This window comes from Erithacus rubecula, assembly GCF_903797595.1.
Source record: "Erithacus rubecula genome assembly, chromosome: 2".
In the NCBI taxonomy this organism is placed as follows: Eukaryota; Metazoa; Chordata; class Aves; order Passeriformes; family Muscicapidae; genus Erithacus; species Erithacus rubecula.
The window spans coordinates 43,508,845-43,526,375 of NC_136685.1; the positions used below are offsets into that span (position 1 = coordinate 43,508,845).

General features: G+C 42.8%; 1 protein-coding gene across 1 annotated transcript; it reads right to left on the reverse strand.

The window, feature by feature from the left end:
- Window positions 1-3,543: 3,543 nt before the first annotated feature.
- Window positions 3,544-13,160, reverse strand: CD164 (CD164 molecule). The gene is made up of 4 exons (XM_079297969.1): window positions 12,788-13,160; window positions 8,707-8,952; window positions 7,557-7,637; window positions 3,544-6,603 (listed from the first exon to the last, which is right to left on the reverse strand). The coding sequence occupies exons 1-4, from the start codon at window positions 12,867-12,869 to the stop codon at window positions 6,443-6,445; spliced, it is 570 nt and encodes a 189-aa protein (XP_079154095.1). The 5' UTR covers window positions 12,870-13,160; the 3' UTR covers window positions 3,544-6,442.
- Window positions 13,161-17,531: the final 4,371 nt, after the last annotated feature.

The window sequence follows — 17,531 nt, forward strand, 5'->3', positions numbered from 1 at the left end:
TAATAACACCTTTTATATGTTACTTATGCTCCCAGGTGCCTAGCAGATGGAAGGAGAGAACAACAGGTAGGATATTACTACAGCTAAATGAAAAATCTCTTCCTACTGTCTTCACGTAGCTACAGCAACAAAGGCTGGTCCAGAAGTAAACCTAAATGTATTTTATAATAATTCTAGGTTATTTTAGAAAATACCACTGAACTGGCAACCTTGAAATAAGAGAAGAGTAACTCACACATAAATCAAAGAGAGGCAGTAATGCTCCAGTGCTGTGCACATGTACTTCAATGCATCTGGATGCAGTGTTCAATACCAGCTCCAGCCATTCAATCTCCTAATCCATTTTAGGTACTGGGAGATGCAGATCCTCCTCCTGAGCAAGAGCAGTACTTCATATCCACCCTTCACAGACACTGCAGTACAGTACACAAAGGCAAGGACATCAGTTAAAAGTCTTACTCTGATTGTGGTAACCTTGGAACACAGTGGTGCAAAATGGTGGTGCTCAGAGAAAAACATTAGTGTCTCGTGTTTTATTTTTGTTTTTGCTTTTTTTAAACTGCTTTCCTATTGTAACCCTACCATATCCTGCCCAATGCAGTGCTCTCACTCCCAGAGGTTGCTGCCAGCACACTAAACCTTTCATGTCTGTTTAAAGATGACTCATCAAAAGTGCTGTCTTGACCTGCCCCAGCACCTTCTCTGCTCTCCACCTAGAAAGAGGAAGAATGGTAGCTCCTTCCACAATGCTACACTACCTAGAAGAAAACAGAAAATGTTCATATCTGCATTTATCTTGCATAGAAAAAAGCTTGTTTTCATAGCCTAGCCAATATCTAGTATCTTCCAGAGGTGCATCAAATTGTATTAATTGTTACAATATTAATCTATGTGCCTTTTGGTATCATCCACATGACTGATGCTTGTGAACACAAATAATCAAACACTTAAGCACTATTTTTATAAGTAACTAAAACCTAGAATTAAATTCAGGCAAAACTTGACAGCATTGCACTGGTTAAACACTGATTAGAAGAGCTCAAAGTTGCATTAGAAATGCTGCAGTTCATAGAGATACAGGACTCCTAGAACAGGGATGATACCCTTCACCATTACTGAAGCAAGTTTTAATTCATGCATGTTTGCCACTACATAGAAACAAGTAACTTCATTCCCAGAATGCTGTGGAATCAGCTGTCAAATAATGTTTTTTCATGAGTTTTTTTTCAGGTATGCAATAAATAAAGGGCAAGGTGAGTGATAACTATCCATGGTCAGTTGTCACTAGAGAAGCCACCAAATGTGATTTCAGCACACTCCAGAAACCAAATGTCAATTTGGAAATATAGCAATAGCATCAGTATAAAACATTCATGTGCCACTGCAATAGCAAAAAGGGAAGGGCTGTCTCCAGTAATCACAGCTTCTTGTTAAAACACCTGAAGTATTACTCAATATTGCAAAATTCAAAGACTACTTTAGAAAAAAATCTATACCTGCAGGAAGTAGTCTTCAAAGAACAGCAGTAACATAGGCTGCTACTATAGGAATAAATCACTGTACACAGACTTTCAGTGGTGCATTGTAGCAAAAACTGAATTCAGTCCATAACTGTGTGCAGCAGATGGATGATTTTCTGAAAGGCATAGCAATTTTAATAGCATCAGGAAGCACTAGGTTTCCTTCATTCCCATACAGCCTTTCCAAAACTGCAGCTAAATTTTTTGCATTTTCTCATCATATATAACTCAGTCATGTCAATACACATTCATACTTGATACACTACCCACATAAGCATCAAGGTCATGATGTCAAACTGAGGTTTCTTCCCCCAGCGCTGGTTATCATTTCAGTCAGTCAGCAACCACAGATATGAACACCCTCTGTTCTCTTGCTTGAGCATACTGATAAATCCTCTGGCATGTGGGGACTGAGGGAACTGGCAGATGAAGCTGCTATCCATCATACGTGAGAAGTCGTGGTAGTCAGGTTTAATTCCCACTTACTGAAAGAGGGGAAATGGAACCCCATTTTTAAAAGCAAAAGGAGAAAAGGAAGGCCCAAGGAGCTACAGGCTGGTCAGTGTCACCTTGGTGCCCGGCAAGAAGATGGAGCCAATTGCCCTGAAATCTGTGCTAAAGCACACAGGAAATAGAGGCAATAGGCGACAGCCAACACAGCCTCACCAAGGGCAAATCGTGCCTGACCAATCTGGTGGCTTTCCACAATGGGGTTACGGCACTGCTGGGTGAAGGAAGAGTGACACACACACATCACTGACCTCGACCTGTGCAAAGCAATTTGACATTGTCCTTGTCTCTAAAGTGGAGAAACACAGTGGATGACCCACTGGGTGGATAAGGAACTGGCTGGATGACCCCACTCAGAGCTGCAGTCAATGGCTCAGTGTCCAAGGTGAGACCAGTGACAAGTGTTGTCCTCAGGGCTCACTATTGGGACCAGGACTTTGTTTAACATGTTTATTGGTGACGTGGACATGGGGATCAAGAGCACCCTCACCAAGGTCACAGATGACACCAGGCTGAGTGGTGCATGGACACACTGGAGGGAAGGGATGTCATCCAGAGAGATCTTGGCAGGCTCGAGAGGTGGGACTGTGCCAACCTCGTGCAAGAGCAAGGTCCTGCACCTGGGTCAGTACAATCACAAAAACACAGGCTGGGCAGTGAATGGATTGAGAGTAGCCCTGAGGAGAAGGACTTGGACCTTTTGGTCAATGAGAAACCCAACATGAACTGGCAATGTGCACTCACAGCCCAGAACAACAACTGTGTCCTGGGGTGCATCAAGCAAAGTGTGATCAGGAGGTGATGGAAAGTGATTCTTGCTCTCCACCCTGCTTCTGTGAGAATCCACCTTGAGTACTGCATCCATTGAACCTGCAGGAATGAGTCAACAGGCTGCCCAAAGCAGCTATGGATACCCCATCCCTGGAAATGTTAAAGCTCCACCCAACCAGTCCTGGGTGCAACCTGGTCTAGTGGAAGGTGCTCCTTCCTGCCCAGGGCAGGGGAGTTGAAACTAGATGATCCTCAAAGCCCCTGCCAATCACAACTCCATGGTTCTATGCAATCAGAAAAGAAATAAGACTCAGAGCAATACCTTTCTCATGAAAGTTCTAACAGCCTCTGTGCAAACACAGACAGCAGCCCCTCTCCCAGCTAACATCCAGTTCTACAAACTTTGCTTAGAAAGAGGAATATTAACACTCAGAGGTTGTTAAAAGTGTAACACTTAATGCACACTTTGCTCCTCTTTGGCTTTAAGCAGAAAACAAGATTCAAGAGTTAAGCCAGCAGGACAAATATGACCTACATGAAAATTCCAAGAATTCTAAATCTGAATGAGTATTGTTAAATAAAAAATTTATACTACTTTTAGGGGAAATAACTCTTCGTACCTTGCATTCTTACTCTTCCCCTTAGAATGTGACAATTCCCATGGGAAACAGCTCATCTCCAAGTCAGCAAGCAGATATTCCTCTCGAGGACTGCTCACATTAAATCAAGTTCACAGGTAAAATTCCATTCAACAGATTTTATTTATCAATTTGGTTTTGCGATTACAACTGCTTCAGTTTCCTTCCACTGAAGACAAGATACAAACTTTTACAGCAACACTTGCAGAGAACATTTGTAAGGTAACAGCTTGGTATTTGCACAAGTTGGCTTCAAGAAAAAGCCAGATAACTTGAAGAGTCACTACGATTCAGTGCCTAAAACTGATTTAGGGGCAAGTACAACTACAGATCTATGAGCTACCTTCCACTTCAAAACACAAGGCCAAGAAAAACTGCAAGTTGTTACTTCAGGTTTTTGCTAGTACACAGCACAGATCAGCTGATACTGCATTTCACAAAGGAGTAATTACTTTTGACAGTGAGGCAGCCAAGCACATGGTGAAGATGTATAACCCAGCCTCCCTTCCCCCAAACAACTAAAAAGGGAAACAACTCAAGCCAGAACTCTGAACTGTGGAATTACACCTTGCTGGCAAGGCTAATGAGCAAGAGGTGTGTAGTGCAGGCCTTCTGGAACATAATTAAATTGATACAGCACAAACTTGAGTTTTTCATATAGGCATTTGTACATGCCAGAGATCCCGGGTTTCCTAAAGTCATGGAAAATAGCAGTTGCTGGCACCACAACAAATTTAGTAACTAAGGCAAGGTATCCCTTCTACCCTTTTAAACAAAATTTGAGGCAAACAAGTAAGCAATTTTAAGGCACTTTAAACATTATTTTTAGTTTGCTTTATCAGCATACTTTATCAGCAACCTAAATTAGGATAAGCAAAGCTCATGAATAAGCATTTCAACAACATTAATTTTTTTGGGGCAATGTTTCCCATGCTATGAAGTGTTCTGTAGGACTTCTCTGCAAGTTTCACAAAAAAGCCCTTTGAGGCCAAAAATTGTATACAGCATAGTTTGCTTTGCTGAGCTAAGGCAAACTGTCATATTTCAAAAGAGTATTTTGTTTGCTTCAAAGCACAGAATACAAGCTCACAGATTTTTAACAAAAAATTCAGTAAAATAGTTCTTAGATAGGGAAAGGACAGATTTAAGTGATTTCACAATAAGGCCAAGGATATACCATCTAACTCACACACATACTGTTACTGAAAACTGGCTGCTCACTGCTGTTTTCATAAACCTGAGCTGATTGTCTTAGTTTTGTTTAGAAAACCAAAAGCTAATGAACTCTAAGATACAGTACCGGTGAGTAACCTCTGCACTTTGTAGCAATTTGAGTTTTCTACGCAGCACAATGGAAACAATGCCATTCAAACTAGAAGAACACAAGAAAGCAACACTATACGCTTCAAGTTTCCAACTGAAATGCACTTAATTTGCTTCATAATTCAAGTCCCACTGCCATGACTATTATCTGCTATCAATGCTATTTTTATATTGGGTGCCAAATTCCAGTCAAGTCAGAGCTAGTAAGACAGTACTACAGACTATCCCAAAACTGATGACCAGGGGATATCATCAGAAGCTATGCATTATGTGCTACCTCTACCACTTGACTTTACTTCCATTTTTCCTGTGCATTTATTTTCACAGGTGCTCAAGTCAGTCTGCACTGGAGATGACGTACCTTTGATACTTGGATCACATGGCTGATCCAGCCAAGGGTAAAAAAAAAAAAAAAAACTAAACTATTTGGCTGAATAAATTTCCTTAACCAGTTCACTGCAAGGTGACACAAACCTGAAGCTAGGAAGGGGAGAAGGGAAAGAAAAAAGGTGTAGCCTACACGATTACAGCAATCCTGACTAGTATCAAATCAGCAGATCCTCTGAACAATTCTTAATTGCTCCTTCAGCAAGGAGGGTAATAAAGAAAAAAACAATAACCCAAGCTCCTGAAATTAATTGCAACGAGTTTTAAGAACCGTTTGAATAACAAAAACATCAGGATTTCCCAAACATCAGGATTTCAAGTATAAATGTGGGTTGTTGCCTTTTTATACAGGGAGTGAACTGAATTATCACTACTTTTATGGTTGGTCTTTGTAGGCCAGAACAAAAAAGGCAAACAAGTCAAAGCTTCTGTTTGTGGCTGAATATTGTTGTACTGTACTCCTCATTTTAAAACAAAATCACTAAGGAACAGTTAATCTAGGGAATTTTTTTTAAACTGGAATGCTTAAGTCACGTGTATTCTATATTCCTGTGTAAAGCTAATATTTAAAAGTTTTATTCATCTTTGAGATAGCTGGGACATAGCTTACAGCCTACTGAAATTTAGTCTTTTAAGGCACTAACATTAATTTCCCCATTAGAAGGATTATTCCTACATCCACCCACAACATTAATTGGAAATGGCATAGGAATTCTGTTTGGAATGAATTATTTTATGAAGCAACTTATATTCTTGTGTTAAAAAAAAATAGAGTTATGTTATTCTGTTAAGACATTACCTAATTTTACATTTTTGTCCATCTTTCTAGCAACACATTGTAAGAGCCATAAGCTACTATAAATGGTATTTCACTCCCTGAAATCAGTCATCAGTAATTCACATCTTGATAAAACTGAAGGGATACTGCATCAGATGTTGTTTAAATTACCATTCAGAATAAGTCATTTTAAGATTGTCTACTGGACAGTGTTGCCACTGAATAAGAATCTCTGAACATTCTACATTTGGCATATCAAGAAAAGTCCCACATCAGCAGCCACTAAAGGAAAATAAAACAGCCATTAGAACCCATGCAGCATATTGCAAGTAATCCTGTTGAAGAGATTCATATCACATCTTGCCAAGTATAATGTTGCAAAAATATTCATTTAAAGTCTTCTTTTTAGAGATTTAAAGGATATTATGAACTGCTGTCTTCCACGAGCAACAGAAAATATTTTGGTTCAGTGAACTACAGGTGTTGGGCTACTAGTCCATTACCAAGGGCAGGTCCTAAAGCGTGTGGTAATTTCGGTCTTTAGATCTGCAGAATTTGTACAGAAAGAAAATAACAGCCTGCAGACCCAGAACAAGGACAATTCCACCTATGAAACTCGCAGCATCAAATGTCGATTTGCGCTGACCAGGTACAGGAGTCTCAGTAGTATTTGAACCTGTTAAATACCAAATTAGACACTGTAAGTGCACAATGCTCACAACGGTTTTACAGATTTTAGTACTAGATTCTCTGTACTAGGATTACTCAAAACACCAGTAAGAAAACAAAAAATAATGAAAAGTGAAGCTATGCCAGCATCTGTATTTAAATTAGTGGTACTGAAATTCTGATTAAATCCTGTTTGCACAAGGCTAGAGCTATTTATAGACAAACTGCTCTGAACCTCAAAACTGAGCAATACCCAGCTGGACTTTATCTTTACTTCAAAAACCCAAAGCCTTTCTGCTTTACATAGAATATATCATTGATATGCAATTTCCCAGTTGCTGCTCCTTGCTCCAGATTTTTTTTTTTTTTTTTTTTTTGCGCTTAAATTTAACACACATTGTTACCTTATATCTACTGTACTTTACCACAAGAGTTAGGCCAATTGAAGTAGCAAATAGAAGTCTGGAAATAACAGCCATCTGCTGATAGGTAGTTTTAAAGAGATTTGCTTTGTGAGAACTTTCCAGGAAACAACATATTTAGGACTGACTTGGAAATAAAATACTTAGCTTACTCCTATCACTGTAGCAGAATTTCATTTAACAAAACCATAAAACCCCATCCCATTATTATGCTGTAAAAACAAAATACCACCTTCCAAAGACATGGGCGATAACAAGGGACTCCCAACCACACTGTTAAAATCATTGAGCTGATCCCATTTGACTAACATGTTTCTGACTTTTTACATCTCACCAATTAGCTCTGTTTCTCAGGCTATATATCCTTGCATACATCACCTAACAAAATTATACTTGCCATAAAGTTAGAAGTGACAACACCAGATACACCAATAGTACTTTAATGCTGTCACTTGGTGAATCTTTCAAGACAATACTTTTAAAGCAACACTGATTTCTAAGTAATTTATGCTTTAATTATGGCAGTTGTAGCAGTTACCTGCAGGAGTGGGTGTCGTGGTAGCTGAAGGAATGGTAGTTTTAGGCACAGGAGCATGAGTAGTTGCATTGGTGACGTTGGCTGTTTGAGAGAAGACAGTATGTAAACACCATGAACTCCAAAGCAAAGTTTGCAAGCACTGAAACTCCTACACAAATTATTCTTCCTGTTTTGCTTTAACAAGGATAAGCTTGGCCCTCAGTCTGTATCCCACACAATTTAGGTGAAGCCAAGTTTCTGCAACTAGGATTTTCAACTTGCATACTATTGTTATCCAAATATTTCAAGGTTCTCCACAGATCAGGGATTCTTCAGACAAAACGACTTTTCTTTCAAGCACTTATATAAATGCTGGTATTTGAAAAAGTATCAAGAGATCTGCTTCAAGAAAACTTAGAATCAGCATCAAGGCAAAGGGCCTACATTAAACTATCATTAGAATCAGTATTAATTGTACTAAAAAAATACTTAGTGTAATACCTCTAGACAGGAGATACACACTCTTTCTTCACCTGTCCTGAAAACACTAACTGTGAATGCCATCATTGGAATAAAACCACTCACCTAAAATAAAACTGTCTCCTAAAAACTTTCATTATCAAGCCACATAAGCTGGGTCTCTGACCTCTTCCCTTCCCCTAAAGATTAGCATTACTAAAAATTAATCAGTATCCACTATGTGCCAGGGATAAGTGTCAACATTTGTGAATTTACTCAAAACTAAACATCAGCCTACTGTACATTAGGCGGTTCTGAGTCTAATCAAGTACCAAATTGTTACCTCCTAGCTCCCTTGATTAGCAAGTTTTTAAAGATTAGGTGATTTTTAAAAAAATAATTTCACTGTAGAGATGGCAGAGAAATTTTTGGGGAGAAAAAAAACACCAAACCCAAACTCCTAAGAATTCATGATTTGTGGCAATTGCTAATTACCACTGAGCCAATTTTTAACACAGAAAATGCTTTCTGCCAACATATCTAAGAGTTTTCTAAAATCCACTTCTTCCAAACATTGGAACCATTTATGCATTCTGCACATCAGATTTTTAGTAACCAATCTACTACAGTGAATTTGGGAAGAAGTCCCCATCTTTCATGTTATTCACCAGTTGCTAGTTTCCTGCCTTTCTGAGTTCATTTTCTGTATTACCTATAGGAGTATGAGCTGTGGTGGAACTGGCTGTGGTAGCATTGGAAGACGCCGTGGTCACATTGGAAGATGCTGTGGTGGTCACATTGGAAGAAGCCGTGGTGGTCACATTGGAAGAAGCCGTGGTGGTCACATTGGAAGAAGCCGTGGTGGTCACATTGGTAGGTGTCACAGTGACACTGGAAGTTGTTACAGTGACACTGGAAAAGGGCTTAATAACAGTGGTAGTAGGAGAAACTGTGGAAGCTATGAAAAAATAAAGAGTAACATTAGAGACATTAATGACAGTATTGAAATGAAAAAACAACCAAACAAAACAACATCAACAGGCATAGCTTTAGGAATTTCATACAGCACTGAGTTCTACTGCAGTTTTAGTTTGAAATTACAAAGCTTTTGAATCCACCATACTAACATCCAAAGTTGCATGACTGAATACATGAAAAATCTTGTCACAGCAGGAATCCCAATCAAGCCAGCATTCAACTGGCAACTCAAGATTCCTCAAAGCAAATCTGAGTGAGAAGAACCCTACTGTCCAAGCAGAAACTGTGCATGCTTTACACAGGAGAACACTAGGTATAGAGCATAGAGAGCACTGCTTCCCAACCTCACCACAACTGAGACTGAACCTGAGCTATCAAGATCAACTATAAATCACAGTTGGTTAGACAATTGAATCAGAATGGAGGGAAAACCAATCAAGAATTTGAAAGTTTAGCTACAGTTCCTGTTCGGAGAGTCGTTGTTGGATGTAGCTGCTGTCAGCTTCAGCACACGTTGTACCTAAAAACCCCACACAACCCCCAAAATAAATAAGTTGTAGTGGGTTGATCACACATAGACAGCTTATCTAAACTGATACATCAGCAAGCCTCTTCATGAAAAAGCATGATGTCCAGAAGCTTTTAATGCTCATTCAAGTGTGGTTATTTATATCTTGAGCACAATTCAGCAGGGTGGGAAATCAGAGCTGACTGTTTCTACAGAGATAGGTTGGATATATCAGAATCTACATTCTCTTGGCTCCCACTTACATCTAGGTAGTTTAAGGCCACCTAAAAGGCTGCCTATGTTTTTCCCATGTCAATCCCTTGAGGCAGTGTTCAGCCAAAACAATTGAGAGTCAATAAGGTATACTGATTTCTCTCACTCATACAGACCCCCTACTAGTTATTTCCAATTACAGACAATTTATTTCCTTGAATTTGCAGAAGTTAAACACAACAACCCGATAATGTCACCACAAATTCAACAGGAACAGACTGTAGAAACTCTTCTCAGATACAGAAAAAGGCATTGTAAGAGCATACTCTCTTTGGAAAGCACTAAAATATGGTTCTTTCAGCATTCCTGATCAAGAGGTGATTGTTACAATTTTAGAAACGACACACAAGTCCAAGTCAAAAGCAATTATTTCTGGCTGTCATCACCACAAGATAGCCTAAAGCAGCACGGAAGCTTCATCTCTGCTGGTGTGACTGAGCCAGTCCCTTTAGCAAAACTGTTTAATTCACCTAGACAAGATTATTCAGAACTTTCATTTGCTGCTCTAAATCTTAAAAACCAGAAAATCCTGTTTTAAAGTCCATTTCTTATCAGCATTCAAAAAAACTGAAACTGGGGGGCTTTCACAAAAGTGAAATTCAATATGTTATCTAAATTATTCATACCTGGTAAAAGTGCTTTGCACAACAAGCACAAAAGTCTGAAGTAGATATGCAACTGAACACATTCCTAGCATGAAGGATTTATCTTAGGCAGTTCTACCCTAGACCCTGTGTTTCAGAACTGCATGAAGATTTGAGCTAGTTAATTAAAACTGGAAGGTCCATAAGCTCTTCATATTTACAGATCATATGGCATACACTACTCTAGTGGAGATACCAAAGTCCAGTAAATTAATTTTGCAGTTCATTGAAGCCTCAGACGGTAAGTGCTTGTTTCCTTTTGGTAATGCAGCTACAAATAGCCCGACACTAGAAAGCAATTGAAGTATAGGAAATAAAGACAAGAACCTGGAGAAATTCATGTACAGAGGAGAGCAGATTAATCTATTGTCAATCTATTTGTATTTTGATCACAGCAGAAGCCAGCAATCTAACCAGTCCAGCTGCTTTTTTACGTCAATCTCAGCCAAACATTGTTACCTTAAAACCACAGTGACAACACATCCACTAACTGGGATCAAGTAAGATCTTCTCCCAATCTAGTTTTACCACATTAATTTTAATTCAGACTTACTCATACAGCCATCAAACTCAGCAAACCCACATACAACCCACAGCTCCTTCTGTTGGCATGCTCTCCAGCACATTTCACATCATTTCCACCCACTCCAGGCACCTTGGGGTGACCTTTCACTTTTAACCATGAAACAAACTGCTGCTATCCACAGATCTTTGGCACTCAGCACTCTCATTTACCTCTCAAGTAGCAACTACAAATACACTAACTAACTTCAGTATTCTGAAACCAAAGTATGCCCGAATCCACACGGCCTTTCTCTTGGTTACGGCAGGATCAGGTCAGAAAGGCTGGCACTATTTCTTCCCTTTCACATAACAAGATATGAAAAGACCTTTGTGGGTTTGCATCAGTGAGGTGTGCAACAGCAGGAAGGCAGCACTCGAAGCACTTCAGGAGCTTTATGACTGTTTCTCGATAACAGATTTCAGGGGGGAAATTAAGGTGGGAATACATCTGAGGAATGATCACAGAATGCACAATGGCCTCCAGCAAATGAACAACGTTCACTTTTGTACACTCCTCACCAGTATGTGGAAAACCTAGCACAGTACATCTGTTAGGACAGGAAGACAGTCCGTAGAGGTAATTTATACCAGGCACACTAGGATTTCTAATTTAGTTTCAAAAACAGCCTTCCCAGACTAACATGGGGAGGATCAGATTTGCAAGAGTAAAGGACCAGGAGATGTTTTTAACAATGAGCTGTTAACTTCAGAATCTGCGGCAGGGTCTCAGACACCTCCTGCTGCGAAACGCTCTCCTGGGGTCTTTTGCATGGGATAACAGCAAGTTCCCCAGCTCCCCCCATCAGCAGACGCCTACTCTTCACTCAAAACAAAACAAAACAAAACAAACAAAAAAAAAAAAAACCAAAAAAAAACAAAAAAAAAAAAAACCGCAGAAAAAACTGATACCATGAACTAAGCTTTTCAGCCTGGGCAGGCTGACGTTTGCTCCAAGACAAACCCGCCGTACTGGCTCTGGCGCAGGGTGAATTGGGGCACTCCCCTGGCACTCGCGGAGGAAAGCAGGCACCAGCGGAGGGCTCCGTGCTGCCGGCCAGCAGCGCCCTCTCCCGAGCTGCGCTAGCTCCGGGCGGAGCAGCTCCGGCCGGCGGGGCACGGCTGATCCCCACGGGCCGGAGCAGCGCTGACCGGGCAGCCCCAGCTCCGGCTGCACCCAGCGCTGCTACGGAACGCGGCCAGGGAACACGGAAGCGCTTCCACACAACTTTTTGTCTTTTTTGTGGCTGTCTCCGCGTTTTGGGGCTGGCGGCACATTTCGCGGTTCTCGGCCCCGCAAACACTTTGGCAAACAGCCCACAGAGGTGTGGGCGACAGGGGGCAAACCCGCGGGACGAGTAACGGGGCTCACAGCGGGATAAGGAACACGCGGTGGCAGGGAGGGCCAGAACGACACGGCTGCACCAGGGCACCTCCGCTCCCAGACCCCTTCCAAGGCTGCAAGCAGCAGCCGCGCACAATCCCTGGGCACCGGCTCCCCTCTCCAGCGGGGGATAACACAGGAAAGCGGGTCCCAGACCAGCACAAGCAGGAGAGCGGCCCAAAAGCTCGGCGGGGTACGGCCGCGGCGCCCAGGAAGCGGCGGCGGCCAAGGAGAGCCAGGGGAGCGGCGGGCGGGTCCCGGCGGGTCCCGGGGCTCCGCAGCGCTCCCGGCCCGCCGCCCGCGGAGGGGCCGCACCGACGGACGGCCCCGGCGGGGCTCGGTGCGCGGAGCCCGCCCCGCTCCCCACAGCGCCGGGCACGGGGCGGGGCTGCCCCGTCAGCAGCTCCCGGAGGGAAGGAGAGGGGGGAGGGCGCGAATCACTCACATTTGCTCGGCGCTGCGACAGCGGCCAGCCCACACAGGCAGCACACCACGACGGCGACGGGGGACGAAAGTGTCCGGCGCATGGCGGCGAAACGAGATGGCTGCGGCTCCCGCTCCTGCTCGACACTTCCCTGCCCCGCTCCGCTCCCGCTGCCGCCGCGCGCCGCCGCCCCGCCACGCCCCGCGCCGTCCACGTCACGGGAGCGCCTCGAGCTGGCCCCGCCCCCCGCCCGCGGCGGCGCTGTGGTTCCTCCCGGCTTCCTCCTGCCCCCCCCGTCCGGCGGGTAATGGAACGGTCCGCAGCGCGCAGCGCGGTGCTGCTCCCCCACGTGACCCCGCCGCTCCCCCGGGAGGGAGCTTTTCCCGCGCCTCACGCGCCGTTACGTCACCACGGAGCTCCCGCCTCCTCCCCGCTGGGTCCGCTCATTGGCTAGGAGGGGCGGGGGCGGGGCCGGGGCGCGGTCGGTGCCGGTCCGGGTTGCCGCGCCGGGTCGCTGGTGGAGGGCGCGATGGGGAGGGAGGTGCTCACACCGTCTCACACCCGCTGCCCCTCCGCCGTTTCTGCCGTGACGAAACAGCGGATTGTACTGAAGTTGTTCTTAGCTGGTAGTTTAAACGACTCGCACGTGAACCTTAGCAATCTGCGGGCAGCCCTTGCCCAGTGGTGTCCAGCTGCGCTCCCAGCAGCTCTGGTGCCGTCGCAGGTGGAAGCTGCACGCTGGGAGGCTGTGTAGGTCCGGGGTTAAATGGCTGCGGTAGTAGAAGGGAATCGTGTTACAAGCTGTAACCCATATCATTACAGCTGCGCTGTAGAGGGCACCTGGAGAAGGCTCCTTGGTCATCCCACCACTTCTTTCCGTGGACTTGGCAGTGTCGGGTTTGCAGTTGGAGTCGAAGAAAGAATTTATCCAACCTCACCAATTCTAACAATCGGTGATTCTCCCCGGACCACTGGGTAGAGTTCCCCCTATGCCTATCGCATTTTCTCTGTCCTTTGTTTTTCCCTAAAGCAGCTTGAGTCTGTACATATCGACTCTCTGAAAATAAAAGTTTGTGTGAATCTTCCTCAGCATTTTGTGCAGTGCCAACACAGGTGAATGTTGGGAAACCGAGGCAAACATTCATGCGTGTTTGTATTCAAGGAGAGCTAAGCTAGAGCTATAAAGCAAATTTTATTATGGTCTGGGTCAAAGGACAAACGGAAGAGTTATAATCAGGACAATTCCCCTTTGGTTTTCCTAAGTGTGAGCTGGACTTGGGCACTAAAGAAGAAACTCAAAGAAATCCCTAACTTAATCTTCCGATTTTACTTTCTTTTCTGAGGGTGTTATATTGGCAAGAGCCAAGTGACCAATACAAATGCAGAAATTTGAAGGCAAGCTGCCTATCATAGTGACTGTGAGCTATGGAGGGGCCTGTAGGGCTGCTGGTAATACATAATTTGGGTACAGAGCTTTCTGACAAGTTTCTGCACTCTCATATATGTGGTGTTTTCTGCTAGCAGGCAGGATGGCTAATGCTTTGCCTTCCTGCAAAGAAGTCTCAGGGAGAAAACATAAAAGAAAGGTCTGCAAAGAAACAAAAGCGAATCAATTTTGTGATATGAATTGGAACCTTCTAACAGCTGCATTAAAATTACCAAACATGTTCTGTTGTATGTATATGTCAGTAACATCAGAATTTAGTTCTGAAAAGTAATAAGGAAATGGGAGTTGCTCTCTGACTTTAGTTATCTCTCAATTTTTACAGGAGTGGTTGTGTAAAATAATTTAGTTATTTCTACAGTATGACAGAAGTTTCTGGCCTTTTAATAAGAAATAATTTTCACATGCATTATTAAAATATTTTATTTCTGCTCTACCTTTGAATAAACAGAATAAATTGAGGAGCAGCATAAATAAAAATTGCAATGTAACCAAAATTGCAGGGAGCATGGAATAAGGGAATTTTCTATGGATTCCACTCATCCCTCCTGGGCATACCTGCAGAGATGTTTATGTCCTTCTGGGACAAGGGTCTTCTGCTTGGATCAGGGCTTGATTTAGAGGGTCTCTTGAGATTTCACTAGGCATAAGGTATTATTTGAACTCAGGTTTTCTTTTTTGCAGGTCTTGTGGGTTATAATCTTAAACATACCTTCAGCAGTTATCAGTGTTTTATGAGGAATTGCAGTGGCAGTTCTGTTGATGTGCTGGACACATCAGGTGTAATGGTTGCTGCAATCTGCATTTCATTAGGAGGGCATACTAAAAATCTCATATTTTGAGAAAGTAATAGGACAGTTAAGATAAAAGACTCTAATCAGTGTTTATGTATATGGAAAAAGTGGGAGAAAATGAAGTACGTAAAAAATAGAACTAAGACAACCAGCAAGGGCAACAACATTTCCACAAGTAAGTGAAAACATGTTTATCATTCTAGGGGCTAGTGGGAATCCAGGGAAAAGATAAATGTGGTTTGTCTGTTTTTTCTTGCAGTCAGCATCTTAGGACTTTGCTGTAGCATACAGTCAGCAGGATCATGGCAGTCTGGGTTGTTGTTGTTGGATTTAAAACACCACATTAATCACTGGATTCAGTTCTCATTGCACTGTTATATACTTAGTGGTTAGTAAGGCATTTATCTCTGTTTTAAATCTATAAGGAATTCCAAGCACTGCATTACTGGAAAATTATGTAAAATCCCTGACGAAATGGGCAGAACCTAAGATTGTGCAGATGCCCATTTTAGGGAAGCACATTTGAAACATAGCAAATGCCCAGGATTTAGAGCAGATTGCACTGTAACAACTGGTGCTTGGCAAGATATGATAATGGATTGAAGAGATTCCAGAGGAACATACAGCAGTTTGGGATGACAGCAGTAAATGGAAAACTAAATTTAGTAAATAAACTGAGGGGAATATGTATTTCCTTGATTTTGTAAACACAATTTCCATATTGTCATTTCAAGTGCAAGGAAAGAGAAATGCATGTGAAGTGTAAATATGTGGTGGGTATTTTAGCAGGGAAGATACAGCATTTAAGGAGGTTTTGAGGTATTTGTTACCATTACATAATGATGCATTATGTAATTATTGCATCCTGGTGCCATTCACCAGAACGGTGAATTGTTCAGAAACAGCACATTGACTCCTGTGCCCAGAGCTTTGTAACCTTGTTTGTCCTTGCATCATGAAGCAGGTATGGCAGTAAATCCTGCTGTAGGGGTGTGTCCAGCCAGGATTGGATAGGGCCCCAAGGCACATCCAGGATGGTGAATGCCGTGCTGTGTGACATCAGCGGGTGCATTTAAGGTGCCTCTGTCCCCAGTAGGAATTCTGGGTGAGGACACTGGCACCTCTACTGTACAAGCTGCTTGCCTGAGGCAGACAAGGTGGAGCTGTGCTTGGTACATAAGAATTCTGTGTTACAGGCACTCAATCAGCCCCTCCCTCCCAGGTGGGTTGGAAAGGCTGCTTTTAATATAAAGAACAAATAAAATAATAGAGTGGTTAATTATAATAAAAGAATATTAAAATATTTTCTTAACTCTTTTAGCAATAGAGATACACACTGATGCTTTTAGCCTAAGCCAAGCCAGAGACATGACTTGAGAGGAAGAATGGAAGGCAGCAAGTCTACTTACCTCCAGGTAAAATGGAGTGGAAGGAATAAACCTTTCACTTGTGCAGGTGCAGCCAAGCAGAGAATGAGGTCAGGCTGATTTAGGTGACCAAAGGAAAATAAAGCTAATGTTTAGATGGTGTTCTTGCAACAGTACATCCATTTACTGTATTTTTAGTTGGTGATAGTGTAATACAGTGATAGGCTTTGACCTGTGTCAGGGCAGGAGCATATTCCCTAGGAGTTTAGCTGTGTCCTCAAGGCTGGCTGGCTGATAAAAATGCCTTGGTCAGCCTGGGAGTTTTTCAAGTGAAGGAACCTCAGGAAGGTCTCCACAACTTTTTCTCAGTAGATGTTTTTGTTGTGAGGCTCTTGCATCTGGCCCCTGCCTGAGATGTAACACCTGTGGGCTGCCTGTGCCTGGCCTGGGGTGCCACTCACCTGCATCTGCTCTTGCTGTGTCCTGATGGCCTGGAGCAGTGCTTCTTCCCTCACAGCAACTGAGGTACAGGCACAATTGAGCTCTGTTGATCTGGCCACCCATTACTACCTCTTAACATCCTAAAGCTTATCAGAATTACAGTATCAAGATTTTTTTCTATAAAGTTTGTAAAATCATTCCACTGACCCATTTTCTTTGTGCAATAGCTGTATTACATCATTCTGATCCATTTGATGTGCTGCATAGTTGATATTATCAGTAAAGTTCTTTGATACCAGTCCCTCTGAGTACCTTTTTTTCTTCTCTGGAATTGGTGGCAAGAACTTTTTTGTCTGACTTACAGCTGGGGGTCATCAGTGAATTAGTGAAGGGGATCCCAAGCAATAAAGTATATGAAGGGCAATAGCAGAGAGCTGTAGCCATGACAGTCTAAAAAGTAAGGTGAGGCTGGTTTGTAGAAAGGGAAAATATGTTATTAGAAGTCTGTCTGATGCCATGAAAATGGATGTATACTCCTGATATCCCAGGGCTTCCCCAGATCTTGAGGATACACAGCTGAGGAGCCATGCTAACAATTTCTGCTGGCTTTAGCAGCCCTCCTGGATGAGATTCAGAAACCCTGTGACCTCAGATTAGGTAAACTACCTTGTAGATAATGACTTTGGCTTCCAACTTTTGTCTCATTAGTGCTTGAATAA

What these genes read in the sequence shown, in the direction of transcription:
- CD164 (XM_079297969.1), bottom strand. Translation starts at nt 12,869, where the DNA reads ATGCGCCGGACACTTTCGTCCCCCGTCGCCGTCGTGGTGTGCTGCCTG. An exon ending in TGTCGCAGCGCCGAGCAAAT is followed by an intron (nt 8,953 to 12,787) that starts GTGAGTGATTCG and finishes ATTTTTTCATAG; the next exon opens with CTTCCACAGTTTCTCCTACT. An exon ending in CACGACACCCACTCCTGCAG is followed by an intron (nt 6,604 to 7,556) that starts GTAACTGCTACA and finishes GGTATTTAACAG; the next exon opens with GTTCAAATACTACTGAGACT.